Source organism: Jaculus jaculus, chromosome 2, assembly GCF_020740685.1.
Source record: "Jaculus jaculus isolate mJacJac1 chromosome 2, mJacJac1.mat.Y.cur, whole genome shotgun sequence".
NCBI lineage: Eukaryota > Metazoa > Chordata > Mammalia > Rodentia > Dipodidae > Jaculus > Jaculus jaculus.
The window spans coordinates 213,645,621-213,664,050 of NC_059103.1; the positions used below are offsets into that span (position 1 = coordinate 213,645,621).

Here is an 18,430-nt window from a genome sequence, read left to right on the forward strand (position 1 = left end):
CTTGTTAAGAAGGTTGGGGGTCGGGGGAAGCAGCCAACCTTATCAGGAGAGCCAGAAGCAATGTTGGCCAGGCCACGTAGTACCAGACGCCGCACACTGGCACTTGAATCCTTCTGCCGGGCAGCCAGGCTCTCCAGTAATGGCTCCAGGAGCATCAGGTCATTGACTACATTGCTGCTGAGCAGCTAGAGGCAAAGTTGCTATGACCACCTATGCCCACTGACCTCCATCAACCTAGGCCCAACTGGTAGGAGGCACCCAGAACTGGAGGGGATCTCTAAGTAGGCTGAGGGCTTGCTCCCTCTCAGGACTAGTAACCCACCCCATCTTTGCCTGACTTCCACCTTGGTCTTCCATTGTCATGGCCTTGAGCAGGCTTTCAGCATCTAGCCTCGAAGGCCACCATCACCTGGCCGGCCCATGAAGGGTATTACCAGGCAGGGCTGAGCAAATTGGCATAGGTTGGAGCTGGCCTGTTTGTGCCCATTCCAGAGCAGGAGACTTGTTCATATCTTTTTCCCATAAGGGTCCTACCTCTGCCAGGAAGGCTGTGGAGGTGACTCTCTGGATCTCATACACGCTGCTCTGGGTGCATGCCAGTGCCTTCATCACCGGGGGGAGCCGGGGGCCTGCACACTTTGCCATGGCACTGGAGAAAGGCCCCAAGGGGCAGGGGCTAGAGCTGCTCACCATGATGGATGCTGGCAGACTTCTTTCTACCCAGTCTGACTCACAGCTTGAGGACAGGCACTCCACCTGCCACTGTGCATGGCTAGAGCCCCAGGCGTCCCGTTCCAGGTCTTGTACGTCCTCAGGCACACACCTCCTGGGATGTTCTTTCCACCCACAAAGTCCTCCCTGCTGCTTCTGAGGGGCACCTGAACTGCTTACCTGGCCAGATGGGTAACCCCATCCTCATGTCCTGTTGAGGTCCTGAGTAACTCCCAGCCACCCTTCAGCTCCATGCACTGCACCACGTCTTCGTTGCCACCTCGAAGCATCATGGTTTGCAAAGTGTCCACTGCAGAGCTGTGGGGACATGATGGCCCAGAGCTGCCAAAGGATGCCCCTGCCTGGGCCATCACATGCTGCCAGTGCCATCTTCCCCCCAGTAGGCCTAGAGGCTTGTGGGTGTTGCTCAGATGTGGTAACCGGGCAAAGACCAATGTGCTGTCCTGGAAGGAACTAGCTTGGGCAGCCCTGGTTACCAACTGCTAGGGTGTTAACAAGTACCAGCCATGCCAACGCAAGTCACAAGACCTAAGTACTTTCTCAAGGCCCAGCCAGTCCACCTCTGGGCCTAACAGGAGAGCTGAGGTGGTAGCTTTCCTACATCGCAGCAACGATCTAGCATTTGTCCTGGAGACTGAGGGCTTACCAGGGGCTAGAGGAGCAGCCTAGGGCACTGGCAGCGTGGACTGCAGGTGCTGAGACTTCTGCTCTGCCCAGGACCTCCTCATGAATGTCCTCAGGTAATGTGTTTGTTTTTTTTTGAGGTAAGGTCTCACTCTAGCACAGGCTGACCTGGAATTCACTATGTAGTCTCAGAGTGGCCTCGAACTCAGCAACCCTCTAACCTCTGCCTCCTGAGTGCTGGGATTACAGATGTGTGCCACTGTGCCTAAGGTAGTATGTTCTTGACCAACAAAACAGCCTTAGAGCATCTGCAAGGGCCCCATCATCTGGCTTGCTTTCCCAGGGGGAGAGAGCCAGAGGGCAACTCCGGAATCTTGGAAGCAGATGCCCACAGCATACCTATGAGGACACTTAGCATGGGCAAGACCAGAGAAAGGCCCCAGCTTAAGCAGCTCTGTGGGCATTCCATACCTCCAGGCTAATCTAAGGTACCATCTGATCCAAGGCCCACATACGGTCCAGGTGAGAATTACCCACTCGCTGCACCTCTACAGTGGAAGCATGCACTTAGTTCAGGGTGTGTGAGCGTTTGGAGAGGTTCCCCTGGGCCTGTGTGCTCATGAAGGACATGAAGGATGTGTCTGCAGGGTCCTGGCTTAGTGGCCAGTGGCTTCTATGAGCTATGTTCTGTAAGTGCCTCAGCTTCAGGCTTCCTGGAGCTTTCACAGCAATATAAGCTGACTTGTAACAATGCCAGGTCTGGCCAAGCTGATCCTGTGGCTAATCCTGGAGTGGTGGCTGTCCACCATGATGTGGCCAAGGTGTATACCTGAAGCCAGACTCCTGGTGGGCAGCATGGTGGTCCAGACTGTCAACTTCCCATCCTGGAGTTTGGGTGGCACTGTCTGGCCTCCCCTGAGGAGCAGCAGTTTCCTCTGCTCAAACTGGCCCACTAGGGACTGCATGGAACAAGGCCAGCACTAGCATTCAGGGGACAGTTAAAGTTCATAACAAAAAGGTCCAGTACACTAGCCTGGCCCCACATGGGTTGATGGTGACCCCTACCTGAGCCTGGACCTGCCTACAGTGATGAGAAGAGACCCAAGGCAGCTGTGGCCAGGGAGACCTTCAATCCCAGAATAAGTGTCCATGGGTGTCACAATGACCACCCCTCTCAGTGGAGCTACCACTGTTTAGACGAGAGGGTCTTTAAAAATGCCCTTTTCAGCCAGGAGTGGCAGAGTCCCCAGCACTCAGGAGGCAGAGGTAGGTGGATCGCCATGAGTTTGAGGCCACCCTGGGACTACATAGTGAATTCCAGCTCAAAAAAAGCTCTTTTCCTCAGGGCAAGGCAGTTGGAACCCTACCCTCTCTACCTCCAACATTACACATTGCACACGCACTGGGTTCACTCATCAGGACTGGGGGTGGCAGGCAAGAAGTACCACGTTACCTGCATGGCTCAAGGCTCCTGGTGGCCAGTGCTGGGTTAGTGCTCTTCCGCTCCTTACCAAGCAGGCTACGGGGAAGCTGGACACCCACAGTACAGCTGACTCGTAGCAGGAGCTCCACAAAGAGCTGGGGATAGAGCTCCAGCACGGCGCTTCCTGACGACGGGGCAGACACAACTTCATGCAGCGCACAGGTGGCCTGGGCAGAGCCATCACAGGGTTAGACCTCGACCTCCCTTTAGGCCACAGCCACGTCGGCACTGCCACTCTAGGACCCAAAAGTGCAGTGGAGGTCTTGGGTCGCCAGAGTGAGACAGACAGACATGGTACAAGGGACCATGGGGTGTAAAGGACCCTATACAGCTTGATTCTCAGCAGGAGACAGAGCAGGGGAGCAGTATGGTCTTTATGGGGGCAAGTCTCAGACCATCTGTTCTTGGTTCCTTAGAGAGGAGGAAAGAATTCTCACAGCTGCTTTATGGCTTAAAGTGTGTCCAGGCTGGGTTTAGTTTTTTCCTCCACAGGATAAAACATCAAGTGGGCTCCCTTGGGGACCAACACCTGCCAGGCTTTATGAGCCTGGGCCCCAAGCTTGCAGCACCCGAACCCCAACACAGCTGCCAGGTGCCTTTAGGGCACTCAGGCCTCCTGTGGGAGGCAGGGGCAGCATAGGATGTGGACCTGGGAGTTCATACTCACCGCAAGAGGCAGCAGTGTGGCCACACGGTCAGGAGTGCTGCCCAGCAGGAAAGTTCGACTCTCTTTGAACGGGACATCCCTGCTCAACTTCTCTAGGAGCAGCCCCAGGACCTGAGTGGCAAGGCCAGGTTCCACAGCCAGTGCCCGCCACAGGGCACAGGTATGACTGGAGCAGGAGGAAGAAATGTCACTTTGAGCCATGGGTAGCGCCAGCACTTGGGCCAGTTGTGTCCCTGTTCACCTACCACTGGCACTTTGGTTCCCCACCCAGTCCATAAAGCTCAGACATGGTAGACTCAGCTTCAACTGAAAGGGAAATAAATTATTTTGGGACGTCAAACCTCAACTTGTTCCTTCCTGTGACCCCCCATGGGTCTAAAAAGGGAGAAAACTGTGGGTTTGTACACAAAGCTGAAGGCAGGGACCCACCAGAAAGAAACAAGTTCCTCCAGAGGAGGCAGCATGTGGTCAGAGGACCAGGTACATTAAGAATTCTGGCTGCACAGGGAGACCACTGGACACCTGTTCTCCCCAGACACAAAATGGCCTGGATGTCCATGACCTCCCAGTGCCTGACACTACCTACACAGGACCATCACAAGAAGAGGGAAAGATCATGACATCAAAATAAAAGACAGACTGATTGAGATGGGGAGGGGATATGATGGAGAATGGAGTTTCAAAGGGGGAAGGGGGGAGGGAGGGTATTACCATGGGATTTTTTTTTATATATATAATCATGGAAGTTGTTAATAAAAAAATCTGAAAAAAAAGCCAGGTGTGTGTGGTGGTGCACGCCTTTAATCCCAGCTCTTGGGAGGCAGAGGTAGTAGGTGGGTCACCATGAGTTCAAGGCCACCCTGAAACTATACGGTGAGTTACAGGTCAGCCTGGACTAGAGTGAGAACTACCTCAAAAAACACCCACAAAAAAAAAAAAAATTGAGAAAAAAAAAACATAATTCTGGCTGCACAGGGAGACCACTGGGACACCACAGGTGGCAGAGAAAGGCCTCTGACAGCACTGCCCGGAACACTGGAAGCAGCTGTCCATGTGCCTGCAGATTTATGACAAATGTCTAGTGAAACTTCATAACAGCGTTGTTTTTTGAGGTAGGGTCTCACTGTAGCCCTGGAATTCACTATGAAGTCTCAGGGTGGCCTCAAACTCATGATGATCCTCCTACCTCTGCCGCCCGAGTGCTGGGACTAAAGGCGTGCACAACCACGCCTGGCTAACAAAACAGATCCCATGTAAGCCAGATGCTTAGAAGGGGAGGCAAGTGCAAGATCACACATGCCTACTAGGTGGCACAGGTGTCTGGAGTTTGATTGTCAGTGGCTGAGGCCCTGGCATGACAATTCTCTTTAAGTAAAATAATTTTTTTTGCTTTTGTTTTTCAAGGTAGGATCTCACTCTAGCCCAGGCTGACCTGGAACCCACTATGTAGTCTCAGGGTGGCCTTGAACTCATGGTGATCCTCCTACCTCTCCTCCTGAGTGCTGAGATTAAAGGCATGTGCCACAACGCCCGGCTAACATTTTTTTTAAAAAGAGAGAAAGGGAAAGTGGATGTTTCTGGTACCAGCCCCCCTCAATTTTTTTTAAAATTGGAATTTGTACTCTAAAGAAAAGTGGCAGAAGCCAGGTGTGGTAGTGGTGCAGTACTCGAGAGGCTGAGGCAAGAGGATTGCAGAGAGTACTTTGAGGCCAACCTGGGCTACAAAGTGAGTATCAGGTCAGTCTGGGCTAATGTGAGACCCTACCTTGAAAAAGCAATAACAAGGGCTGGAGAGATGGCTTAGTGGTTAAGGCGCTTGCCTGCAAAGCCAAAGGACCTCAGTTCGATTCCCCAGGACCCATGTAAGCCAGATGCACAAGGTGGCACATGCATCTGGAGTTTGTTTGCAGTGGCTGGAAGCCCTGGTGTGCCCATTCTCTCTACCTCTCCCTCTTTACCTCTCTCAAATAAACAAATAAATTTTTTAAAAAGCAGTAACAAAAAAGTGGCAGAGACCGAGATGCAAGGATGAGAAACAAAGAACAGAATCCCCAAGGATAGCAAAGCCAAGTCCCATGCTGACTAGGATGCATGACCAACACCCAAGCACCGGGAAGACAGGCTCAATCCCGATGGCTGGCAGCATAAGCAGCCAAGCTCACCTGTATCCAGGGCAGGGCCAGAGTGTCTGAAAGGCCAGAACACAAATCGTTTGGATTCTGGTGGACCACATGATCTCTGATGCAACTAGTTACGCCTGCTGCTGCAATGCTCACATTGCAACAGCAGCCACAAACCATGTATGGTGGGTGAACATGATTCTCCATATCATCTCTCACAGTTGGGTGTGGTGGCACACACCTTTAATTCCAACACTGGGGAGGCAGAGGTAGGAGAATCGCTGTTAGTTCGAGGCCACCCTGAGATTACATAGTGAATTCCAGATCAGCCTTGGCTAGAGTGAGACCCTACCTCAAAAAAAGAAAGAAAGAAAGAGTCTTTTGGTGATGCACGCCTTTCATCCCAGCATTCAGGAGGCAGAGGTAGGAGGATCACCATGAGTTCGACTACAGAGTGAATTCCAGGTCAGCCTGAGCTAGAATGAAACCCTACCTTGAAAAACCAAAAAGAGAAGAAAAAAAAAAAAAAAAAGACATAATCTTAGGCTGGAGGGATAGCTTAGTGGTTAAGGTGTTTGCTTGCAAAACCAAAGGACTCTGGTTCAATGTCCCAGGACACACATAAGCCAAATGCACAAAGAGACACATGCATCTGGAGTTCGTTTGCAGTGGCTGGAGGCCCTAAAAATGAGGGGCTGGGGAAATGGCTTAGCAGTTAAGTGCTTGCCTGTGAAGCCTAAAGACCCTGGTTCAAGGCTCGATTCCCCAGGACCCATGTAAAAACCATATGCACAAGGTGATGCATGCATCTAGAGTTCATCTGCAGTGGCTGGAGGCCCTGGCATGCCCATGCTCTCTCTCTCTACCTCTTTCTCTCTCTGTCTGTTGCTCTCAAATAAAATAAAAATGAGCCGGGCGTGGCGGCGCACACCTTTAATCCCAGCACCCAGGAGGCAGAGGTAGGAGGATTGCCATGAGTTCAAGGCCACCCTGAGACTCAGTGAATCCCAGGTCAGCCTGGACTACAGTGAAAACCCTACCTCAAAAAAAAAAAAAATAATTAAAAAAATAAGAAATAGTCTTTTGATCTTTCCCTAGCCACTTAGGAACCTGAATCCCAATCTTAGCACACAGGTTGCAGTTGTAGCTTACTGACCCACCCAAGCCACTCCACTCCTGCATGGGTATGACCAGGCGCTGAATGCTCTGCCCTCCAAAAGACCTTTAAAACATTATCCTTAACAGCCCAGACTGGAAACTGCTCAAGTATACCCCTTGGGATTGGGCAGTGTACAGCACCAAACCACACAGAGGAGACAGAGAGTGTCTTCAATGGCAGTACACTAAACAAAGAGGCCAGAAGGAACCTGTTCAGTCCATTCACATACAGCATGGGACTGGGGAAAGCCCTTCCCTCCTGAAGACAGCAGTAGGACATAGGTGGCCTATCAGGGCTCAGTTAAGGGGTGACCCAAGGCCTGAGCTTTATTAGTGAGAATCAAGTCACCTTTAAATATTTTATTTTTATTTACTTATTTGAGAGAAAGAGGCAGAAGGAGGAAGGGGAGAATGGGCACACCAGGGCCTTCAGCCACTTGTGCATCTAGATTATGTAGGTCCCGGAGAATCGAACCTGGGTCCTTTAGCTTTGAAGGCAAATGGATTAACTGTTAAACCATCCCTCCACCCCTCAGATCAGCCATTAATGGCAAAGAAACAGCATGTGAAACTCCAATCCCAGTGAGTAGGAGAAACAGAGTGATCAGCGACCCTATCAACTTAGAAAGGAGCAGAACAGACTGGGCATGGTGGCACACACCTTTAATCCCAGCACTCAGGAGACAGAGGTAGAAGGAACACCATGAGTTCAAGGCTACTCTGAGACTACATAATGAATTCCAGGCCAGCCTGGGCTAGAGTGAAACCCAAACTGGGCTGATAACCTCCTCCATGTAGACCAGCTGACAGAAAGCTGAAGAAGCCATTCTGCATGCAGTTCAATGGGAGAAACAGAAATCACCAGTGAAGATACTCATCAGTGGACATTGCAAGCCTTATAATTGGCCAGCCAGGCCAAATGAGCCAATGGGTACAATAGTGGCACGTCTGTTATGGGGGAAACCAATTGCCCTCTAATTGGACTGGAAGCCTGCTCCATGGGAAGGAATACATCCCTGATACTGAAAACTTAAAACAGGGGTAGTCATGAGCCCTAGGGGTGTAACGTCTGCTGTTGTCTGGCCAAATGTATATACTATGCTTATCAAACTGCCCAGTAAGCATTTCTGTTAATGTTCACACCCTTTTATTAATGCTACTCTCACTTTTGGTTGAGAGTCTTCTCTTTTCAGATGGCAGTGACCTTGCAATGACTCAGAAGGTATCATGGTGATGGAAAGAAATGACCACAGTGTTCAATACTGCAGTATCTGTATCACACCTTCCAAGGCTCAGGGTCTAATGCAGAAGAGGTGACGGAAAGAATGTAAGAGCCAAAGGAAGGGTAGGACTCCTTACAACATGCTCCCTCCAGGCACAAAACGGCCTGGATATCCCTGGCCTCATAGTGCCTGATACTACCTACTTAAGACCATCATAAGAGAAGGAAAAGATCAAGACATCAGAAGTAAAAGAGAGACTGACTGAGATTGGGAAGGGGTATGTTGGAGAGTGGAGTTTCAATGGGGTAAGTGGGAAGAGGGAGGGTATCACCATGGGGTATGTTTTACAATCATGGAAGTTGTTAATAAACAAAAATCAGTAAGTAAATAGAAAGAAAACAGAACGGGTGAGTCAAAAGAAAAGGCAGGAGCTGGGCGTGGTGGCGCACGCCTTTAATCCCAGCACTTGGGAGGCAGAGGTAGGAGGATTGCCATGAGTTCGAGGCCACCCTGAGACTCCATAGTGAATTCCAGGTCAGCCTGGGCTAGAGTGAGACCCCACCTTGAAAAACCAAAAAAAAAAAAAAAAAAGAAAGAAAAAAGAAAAGGCAGGGCAAGAGAGATGGCTCAGCAGTTAAGATGCTTGCCTGACAAAGCCTAATGACTTGGTGTGCCTATTCTCTTCGTGTCTCTCTCTCTGTGTCTCTCTCTGCCTGCAAGTAAATAAACTTTTTTATTTTTATTTATCTTTGCTTTTTGAGTTAGAGTCTCACTCTAGCTCAGGTTGATCTGGAATTCACTAGGTAGCCTCAAGGAAGCCTCGAACTCATGGTGATCCACCTACCTCTGCCTCCCAAGTGCTGGGATTAAAGGTGGGTGCCACCACATCTAGCAATAAACATTTTGTTGTTGTTGTTGTTTTTCTTTTTTATAACTTTTTTTTTTTTTTAAAGAGGGGGCTGGAGAGAAGTTACCAGTTAAGGCACTTGATTTCCCAGTACCCAGATGCATGTGTCTGGAGTTTGTTTTTGGTGGCTGGTATGCCCATTCTGTCTCTGGCCCCCCAACTCTCAAATAAAGAAAGAAGGAAATGGAGAGTGGAGTTTCAAAGGGGCAAGTGGGGGGGAGGAGAAAGGGAATTACCATGGGATATAATTGTTTATAATTATGGAAGTTATCAATAAAAAAATATTTAACAAAATGAAATGGCATGGGAGTAAGTAAAAAAAAAAAAAAGCAGAAGGAAACAGAAGAAAGGGCGAAAGGAAGTAGATTTAAGTGTACTGTGTAAGTAGTGAGACACAGCTCTTCATTGCTTAAAGGGACAGGACTGAAACACAGGCTACAGAATAGCAGACAATGACAGGGGAAGGAGGCACCAGGCACAACCTAAGACCAGGGAACAGAAGCCTCTAAGCATACAGGTAAGAACAAAAGCTGGAGATGCACCCACACACACAAATCTTGCACCCTAGTGGCAGATGCAGCACCTCTACAGGAAGGAGCCTCAAGGGTTAGACTTTGCTTCCCAACCAAAGAAAAATCAGGACGGCACCAGTAAGTCCATGCCTATCAGGGCAGAAGGAAGGGGCAGGAATGGGGAAGAGCCCTGCCTTTGGTGAGGGACTGGGAGGTGGTTTGAGGGATACATTGATACAGGGTGAGAATAAGTATCCCCAAGCTGGAGAGATAGCTTAACGATTAAGGCTGGAGGCCCTGGTGTGCCATTTTCTCTCTCTCCCTCTTCCTCTTTCCCCTCCCCTCTCTCAATAAAAATTAAACATCTTTTCTTTAAAAAAAAAAAAAAAAACAGAAACAAGAATAAGTCCCAAAACTTAGGCAGGTGTGGTGGTGTACACCTTTGATCCTAGAACTTGGTAGGAAGAGGTAAGAGGATCGCTGTGAGTTCGAGGCCAGTTTAGGACTACAGAATAAGTTCCAGGTCAACCTGGGCTACAGTGAGACCCTACCTCAAAAAAAAAAAAAAAAAAAAGAGTCCTCAAACTCCTGGAGGGGCCCCGAGTGGTCACAGTATGGAGGAGTAGAGGGGGGTCTAATCAGAGGTAATGGTACTCTGCAGAGAACAAGCTCTGAGAAAATAGACACAGCAGGCAATCACTGAACTGTAGTCAGAGAACCAGCCAGGCAGCCATGGGAGACCAGAAAGGAAGACAAGGGCAGTGTCCCCAATGGCAGCAACAGAGTGCCTAAGCCCAGCAAGACAGGCTGAGGAAGGACCTTAGCCAGGGTCCTGAGATACCGACAGAAGGACAGCAGCCTTGAAAGCCAGAGAGATGGGACCTTTGCCCGTGTGACAATCTGTCCCACAAGCTCAAGTCCATGGCGACTCAGAAAAGCTGGGATGCAAGCCGGGCATGGTGGCACACACCTTTAAACCCAGCCCTTGGGAGGCAGATGTAGGAGTATTACGCAATTCAAGGCCAGCCTGGGGCTACAGAAAAAGTTCCAGATCAGTCTGGGCTAGAGTGAGATCCTGCCTTGAAAAAAGACAGAGAGAAAGAGGGAAAGAGGGAGGAAGGGAAAGAAACGGTAGGATGTGGAGGCAGGTAGGTGGAGGAGCAAGTACCATACCATGCAGAATAAGCCTTCAAGGCTAGAATCTAGACAAGGAATTCCACCCAGCAGGATCAGGGTAACAGGTACCTGTCAAAAGGCAAAGGGCTTCCTAGGAGACTGGACACAACAGCCTCACAGTGCTGAGATGCCAGAAGGTATATGCTGTGTTGGGCAGCCGGCAGTACGTGCTCTTCCTGGGTATCCCGCAGCTTGGCTCGCAGTACACTCACAATCTCAGGTACCTGCAGACAGGATAGGGTGTGTGGGGGGGGGGGGACACAGCAGTCGGGCTATGCAGTTGGGACAGCCTGGGGTATATCCTGATGCCAGGTCCAGGAAGACAGGACCACACAGGTAACCCTCATGAGACCTACTAGGGAAGTCCCTAGAAACCCAGGGCTCCTGACTGCCACCTGCCTAAGGCTGAAAGACCTAAGCCAATCCTTAGATGTGAGCAGCTAAGAACTCTGCTGTTGGCCTCAGCTGGGAAATGTAGCTTAGCAGCACAGCATCTACCTAGCACGAGAGAAGCCTTGGGTCCAACCCCAGGACTGGGGGAGGAGCAGCACACTTGCACTGTGAGTAGTCGGTCAGGGATAGGGAGGTGGCCCAGCAGCTGAGGGCACTTCTTTACAAAGCCCGCTGGCTCAGGTTCATTTTTCCTAGCACATACGTAGAGCCAGATACAAAGTGGCACCAGCCCCTGATGTTCACTTACAGCGGCAAGAGTCCCGGTATGTCCATACACATACTCACACGCCACACACGTATGCAAATAAAAAAGAAAATTAAAACAAAAAACTATGCAGTCAGAATAAGAACCCAGATTCCCCACAGAAGCAAGTGGGCCATAGTTCAGCGACAGAGCATTTGCCTAACAGGCAGGAGGCCCTGAGAAGTGAGAGCAAGAGCAATGGAGCAGAGGGCGGAGAGAGGGGGACGGAGGGGAGGGGTGCTCACTGGGAGGTGCCACAACAGGTGGTGTTCCAGGAATTGGTAAGGGGCATGTAGTATGGGCACTACTAATGTGACACAGCCTCTTTCTGCTGGAAGCAGGATGGTACGGGAATCATGCTGGGAAGCAGAGGGAGAAAGGGAAGCAATGCACACAAGAATGAGACTGGCACTAGAAGTGGCCTTCAAGAGGAAGAGCCAGGGCCTGGAGGCAATGCCTGCCTGAGCTCATGGGTGCTTTGCTACTACAGGAAGCAGGCGACACAAACACCAGGGTTCTTTCTTCATCACTGTTGCAACCAAGAATGTGTGCATCTAGTCACTGGATGACCTCAGGCGCAGAAAGTGAATGGCCAACAGCTCACTAACAGGGTGACTCCCCTCTCTCCCCTTGCATTTCTGTGCCTTTATCTTCTGGCTCAATGTCCTGGCCCACTACAGCCTCAACAGGCTGTGGCATCTGCTCACTGCCAAAAAAACTGGCCTGAATGGACATTTCTCCAAAGTCAATATACAAATGGCCAGGAACATAAGCAAGGATGTCACAGAATCATTCCCATCATATAAACACAAATCAAAGCCACAGTGAGCCACACCTCACACCATCAGGGTGACCACTGGCAAAAGAAAAGCCGAAAATTATAGCGTCGATGAGAACATGGAGAAGCAGGAACCCTTCTGTGCTGCAACTGGAACAGTAAAAAGAGCCACCCTGTGGTTCCTCAAAATATTAAATGCAGCGATAGCAGATGGTCAGCAAACCCATTTCTGAGCATACACCCAAAGAACTGAAAACAAGTCCTTGAGGTGCATTTGTGCAGATCTGTTCACTGTCACGTCATTCTCATAGCCAAGAGGTCGAAGCAAACTAAGAGGTCACCAACAGATGACAGAGAAGCAACACGTGCAGGGGCCAGCCATGCACCTGGGAGCCAACTCCAATCCAGCCCTTCCCTCTATCTGCAAAGCCACCAGAGTGGCTCCCGACATCTAACCTGAGGAGCTCGTGCTGATTTCTTTTTTTTCTTTCTTCATTTTTATTTTTATTTTTTCAGAACAAACCCAGACCCAAGCTCCATGCTGTGCCCCTCCTGCTCCAGTCCCTTCATGAGTACCATTAGGCACACCCTCAGCCTCTCCCATCAGCACCAGTGACACTTGGACACTCTCTCTCCAGGGGTCACACCACATTGTAAGGTGCCTAGGCAGAGACACTCTCTTCTCCACTGCTAAGTTCCATTTCTGCCTGATGTATATATATTTCAATAGAACTGCCAGAATGCATAAGGTCTACGATCAGTAAGGAAGTGCAGGCAACCCAACAGAGAATTGAGCAAGGCTGATGTCCTAACAAAAGAGGGCACCCAAGGGGCCCTCAGTCATCAAAAGCCAGGAGTGCTCGCCAGTGGCCTCTTCTCCCCAGGTGTGTTGCAACTAAGGTCTAAGACTCTGGCAGCTCTTTTCCAGACACTTCACATGGGAGCTAACCAAGTGCTCAGAGGTGACAGATGAACCAGTGTGATACACCAAGAGGCAAGCAGTAGGCAAGCTCCAGAACAACATGGGGGTCTCACTTTCATGCCACCTGCAGGACACGGGGATATGGAGGGATAAGTGGAGGGTGTCAACTAGGGCAGCCCAGACTCGGGTGCCTCAGGTGGCTCTACTTATGGACATCTCTGCTGGGATGCTTTGCTTCAGCACAGAAACTAAAATTCCCCCCCAGAAGATGGGCTGAGCCAGAGCCCTCTGCATCTCTGGGAGCGTCAATCCTCCACTCTGTGGCTATCCAGCTTGGTGGAGCCAGAGGACTGAGTGCAGTGGTGTGCTTCAGCCCGCCGCACACTCAGTGTCCAGTCACACTTGCTTCCAATACACATTTGGAAATGACAGAGCACAGGTGTGGGGCTGTGACCCTCTAGGCACAAGTAAACAACTGCAGAAAGCAGGCAATGGGACATAGTGACAGCCACCCAGGGATTTGCATGATGCCCTGCAACCATACCTTCCCTGGTAATGGGGCCAAGGGCTCAGACAGTACCACCTCAGTATTAGCGTTTGCAGGGTTTTGTTTTGTTTTTTGAGGTAGGGTCTTTCTCTAGCCCAGGCGGACCTGGAATTCACTGTGTAGTCTCAAGGGTGGCCTCGAACTCACAGCGATCCTTCTACCTCTGCACCCCTAGTGCTGGGAATAAAGGTGTGCACCACCACGCCCGGCTTTGTTTTTTTAAAGGGAGTGGTATTCTGAGTCAGGGTCTCATGACCTATATACTCCCTATATAGCTGAGGCTGGCCTTGAACCTATAATCCTCCTGCTTCCACCTTCCAAGCAATAGAACTACCATGTGCGCCGCCATACTTGGCTGAAGCCCTTCCCGTCCAGCTTCTGGGATCACGAGATATTGCTGCCTCACAAAGGAGTAGGACTACGAAGCCTGGGGTTGGGGATGAGGTACAACCACATCAGGCTCACATTTTCCTCTTCTTTCCTGATTTCTCAGCAGAGTTGCTTTTATCAAGTTCTAACTAGTTTTTAGGTAAGAAAAGGATTTGTTCAAATCAAGCCCAGAGTCAGCATGTGCTGAGCTCTGACGATCAAACAGGAGCCACTAGACAGGGAGGACGTGGGCACCCAGCCCTAGCCCCGTCCTCATCGTGATGTACTCAGCGTCCTGCCCCCACCTTCTCGAGTAACATGTTGCCCCGCTCCTTCAGCAGGCAGTTGACCATGACAGTGGCTGCACGAGAACAGTTCTTGTCAGGGTCTCCCAGGCTCTCAAACATGGTCAGCAAGAAGCTGATGAGCTGGTCTGGTGGGAGGCGCTTGGCGATAACCTGGGAGAAAGGAGAGAGCAGAAGAGCACAGCAGCAGCGTCAGCTCCAATGCCGCAGCCTCCTCGGAGCTGGAGGTGTACGGCAAGTACCTGAGCGATGCTGTGGCAGGTATGGAAGAGGATGGTGGGGTCAGGGTGCACCAGACCATCTCTGAGGGACAGGAGCCGCTCAGCCACATCATCACGATAGTCTCTAGAGAAGCCTGAGGACAAGGATAGGCAGAGGCCTTTCTGGCTGATCTCACGGCCTGAATTCCATGCTTGATTCCTGGGACAGCTCCGTATCCTACAGCCCCCATGACCCCACCAGGGCTCACCCTCATAGCCCAGCTGTAAGTAGAGCAGGGAGTAGACACAGCCCACAGCTTCCTGGCGCGTGGCAGGCCACATGTCTGCACACCGTGGAGAAAAGAGACCAACAAGGAGGCCCAGGTTGTGGAAGGGCACCAGGGCCTAGGGAACAGAGAGGAGGGGTCTGGGCTATAGGAATTCCTGGGGATGGTCGGGTCCAACCCACACCACTAGTTTCTAGAGGGGAACCATGTGGTTTGGACCCCACAGCCCCGAGCCCTCCTATGGTTGTTTGCCCAGTGAGCAACTCCCACCCCAACCTGGTCCACCTATCCTCCTAAACATGAGGGCAGGCACAGGTATGTGCAAACAGCAGGATGACAGAGAATGAGGAAGGAGCCCTACATGGAAGGGAAGAAGGTATAAGAGCCCTGTTGACTGAGCTTCCACCCTTGGGAAGACCATTTCCTGGAGCGCAAATCCCTGTGGGATCAGGTGAGGGGATGCAGAATGCAGAACCTGAAGACAGGGAGCTGCTATTCTTTCTGTGGTCAGATTCAGGGCAATGCGGACCAACAAACTCCAGTCAGACTAGGGTTATGGGAAAAGCACAACGAAAGATAGCAAGTAGGGAAGGCCAGATAAACTGTGGAGAAACTGCCAGATTTGGCTACACAGAAAATGAAAGCTTGGGAGCTAAGGACGCAGTGATAGAGTGCTTCCCTATCATGCTCAAGGTCCTGGGGCATGGAGTGAAGGAGCAAGGGAGGGAGGAAGAAATGAGTTTGGGCACCTTAAAAACAAACACAACAGGGCTGAAGAGAATGTTCAGCAATTAAAGGCACTTGTTTGCAAAGCCTGCCAGTCCAGGTTCAATTTCCTAGTACCTGGGTAAGGCCAAATGCACAAAGTAGTGCATAGGTCAGTTCATTTGCGGCAGCAGGAGGCTCTCATACCCTGGTCTCTCTCTCTCAAAAAAAAAAAAAAAAAAAAAAAATCTACCAAGAAAGCTGGGCATGGTGGCACACACCTTTTTTTTTTTTTTTTTTTTTTTTTGGTTTTTCAAGGTAGAGTCTCACTCTGGTCCAGGCTGACCTGGAATTAACTCTGTCATCTCAGGGTGACCTTGAACTCATGGCAATCCTCCTACCTCTGCCTCCCAAGTGCTGGGATTAAAGGCGTGAGGGTGGCACACACCTTTAATCCCAGCTCCCGGGAGGTAGAGGTAGGAAGATCTCTGTGAGCTTGAGGAACTACAGAGTGAGATCCAGGTCAGCCTGGGCTAGAGTGAGACCCTACCTCAAAAAACAACAGCAAATCTACTGGGAGTAAAATCCCACAACAATTATGAGAAGTTTCAAAAGATGTTTATAAAAATCTGTCTGAACTAACCGGGCATGCACACCTTTAATCCCAGCTTGGGAGGCAGAGGTAGGAGGATTGCCGTGAGTTTGAGGCCACCCTGAGACTACATAGTGAATTTAGTGAATTCCAGGTCAGCCTGGGCTAGAGTGAGACTCTACCTCAAAAAAACAAACTAACAAACAAAAATCTGTCTGAACTGATACAGGTCCTTAACATGCACAGTGTCGGTTAAGCACCCACACTGATACAAGCACATACAGTCAGCACCAGTCAAAGCAAATGGCTTGACAGTGAAGATCTGGGCACATCCACACTCTGAGAGACTGGTTCACCTGGGCTGATCCTAGAAAAGTCCTGGCCACAACAGATCCTCTATCCATGTCAGAAAGAACTATGGGATGAGTTGGGACAGCAGCACAAGGTGAGTCAGTAAAACTTTGGGTGCTTTGGAACATGAACGTGGGTGGCGGATCCTAAGAGGAGGCACGCAAGGAGAGGGTCCAATACTCACACTGACATGAAGATGCCCCAGGAAGAACTGCAGTAGGCAGGCACCCAGGCCAAGAGCCCGTGCCCGCTCATGACCCCTCGGGGACTTGATCCATGGGCTCAGGTGCTGCAGAAAAGTGGGGTTCACACAGGTGCCAAGCTTGGAGAGCAGCCCAGGGCAGAAGCATAGATCCCAAGGACTAGCTCAGCATGCTTGCCACCTTTCAGGAGTTACAGGGATGGCAGAGAACCAGGGAGGCTCCCACACCAGGGCCTGCTGCAGCTGCCCTGCCCGGTCTCACTGAGCTATGCGGCTCACTGACACTGCACATCCTGGGTGACTGACAGCAACTCAGGCCTATTAGGCACTGGGTGCCTGGACGAGAAACTGGCATTGTCCCAGCCCACTGCAATGCTGAAAAGAATAAGATGGATACAACTAAAGAAAGAAAGAATAAAAGGGACCCAATATCGGGGTGTGCATTCTGCCATCTTTCTAGCCTCAATAGTCAGGAGCTCACAACTCATGCTCCTTCCCAGCACATGTAGTCAGGGCTGCCCAGAGGACAGGTGCTACCTACCCAGTTATCCCTAGCAGGGAGGACATCGAACTATCCCTGCAGTACCCACAATGGTGGGGTGGGGAAGGGCAAGAGAACAGAAAAGGGACCACCAAATAGAAGAGGTGCTATATCTCCACCCCTCCCCATGCAGCACACACCCCTGCACACCTCAACCATGATTTGCAGGCCCTGGGGGGTCATGTTCCGCTGAAGCAGACTCGTCAGAAGATCCTCAAGGGCACGGACTGTGTCCAGATACAGGGTCTGGAAGGAGAGCCAGGCCACTAGCCCCATGCATGACTCCACTCACAGAATGGCCTTCTCACTGCCCTGTACCCCTGGGGATACATGACAGTCAATACCTTCTGGCAAGCACCATCTTCCCCCTCAGACTCGGCTGGCAAGGCCATGACACTGTGTAGGCAGCCGTGGATCACGTCTGCCTGGGCCTGCTCCTCCAGTGCTGGCTCCAAGTTCCTGAGCAGCAGGCTAAGGACTCTAAGCAATAACTTCCCTGGCCAGGTCTTCTCTAGCCCAGCCTCACAGAAACTACTGGACCTATGTGAATAGCACAGCCATGACTATGTTCAGACCGCTCCAGACCCATAACTTCAGTCCACATGCAATTGCATATAAATCCACAAGCCCACTGGGACCACACAGGGAGGGAAGGATACACTAGGTACATGCAGGCAAGCATGGCTTTCTTCCGAATGGGTGTCCGCAGGCAGTCTGGAGGTTCCATCCTGATGAACTCCTGGTTGGGGGGGGGGGAGCACAGGACTGGCCATCAGCCGAGGCTTGAGTCTCTCTCCTAATTGTCCTATCCCTCACCCCAAGTTGATGGTTGAGTCCTCCAAGGTCCCGTCAGGGTCCCCAGGCTGCATCATTCATTCTTTCATCCCTCTAGCCTCCCTAGACTCAACTTCCACAGCCTGCCAGCAGGCACCCAGTACTCACCATCATCTGTGCCACCAGCTCTGCTTTCCTCGAGAAGTGGAAGGAGCTGGCTTGGGTGCTGCTGCAGATGGCCTGGCTGACCATGCACAGGCTCTGGATGAGGCACAGCTTTAGGGCTGGGTCCTGGGGAGACAGCCGGCTGCAGGAGGCACCCACCCTGCCCCCAAGGCTGCCCCGTTTTAAGTGGTCACAGGTATAAGGGCAGTAGCAGAAGCAGATGTGTATGCCCTTCTTTCCTTAACAGCCAGAGACTCTGCCACAGTGATCACAGAGCCCTGCAGCGGCCTCCTTACCAAAGAGGAGGTGGGGCCTGGGGCAGGGCCTGGGCCAGGGACCCGTGGAGCAGCTACTGTGTGCCGTGGCCAGAGCCCCAAAGGGAAAGAGCATCAC

The 18,430-nt window shown here is 51.0% G+C and overlaps 1 protein-coding gene across 10 annotated transcripts in view; it reads right to left on the reverse strand.

Annotated features, from left to right (window-relative positions):
• Mroh1 (maestro heat like repeat family member 1) overlaps positions 1-18,430 on the reverse strand; it is an 80,883-nt gene that overhangs the window by 1,880 nt on the left and 60,573 nt on the right. For 9 of the 10 annotated variants that reach the window (XM_045143250.1, XM_045143253.1, XM_045143252.1 and 6 more), the window contains 14 exons: positions 18,041-18,163; positions 17,758-17,837; positions 17,443-17,557; positions 17,249-17,344; positions 16,540-16,644; positions 14,690-14,825; positions 14,463-14,575; positions 14,221-14,373; positions 10,672-10,826; positions 3,507-3,672; positions 2,810-3,006; positions 892-1,029; positions 535-649; positions 39-185 (listed from right to left, as the gene is read on the reverse strand). In XM_045143250.1, coding sequence (XP_044999185.1) covers positions 39-185; positions 535-649; positions 892-1,029; positions 2,810-3,006; positions 3,507-3,672; positions 10,672-10,826; positions 14,221-14,373; positions 14,463-14,575; positions 14,690-14,825; positions 16,540-16,644; positions 17,249-17,344; positions 17,443-17,557; positions 17,758-17,837; positions 18,041-18,163 — 1,839 coding nt within the window. The remainder of the gene's footprint in view (positions 1-38; positions 186-534; positions 650-891; positions 1,030-2,809; positions 3,007-3,506; positions 3,673-10,671; positions 10,827-14,220; positions 14,374-14,462; positions 14,576-14,689; positions 14,826-16,539; positions 16,645-17,248; positions 17,345-17,442; positions 17,558-17,757; positions 17,838-18,040; positions 18,164-18,430) is intronic. The other variant, XM_045143254.1, reaches the window with a different exon arrangement.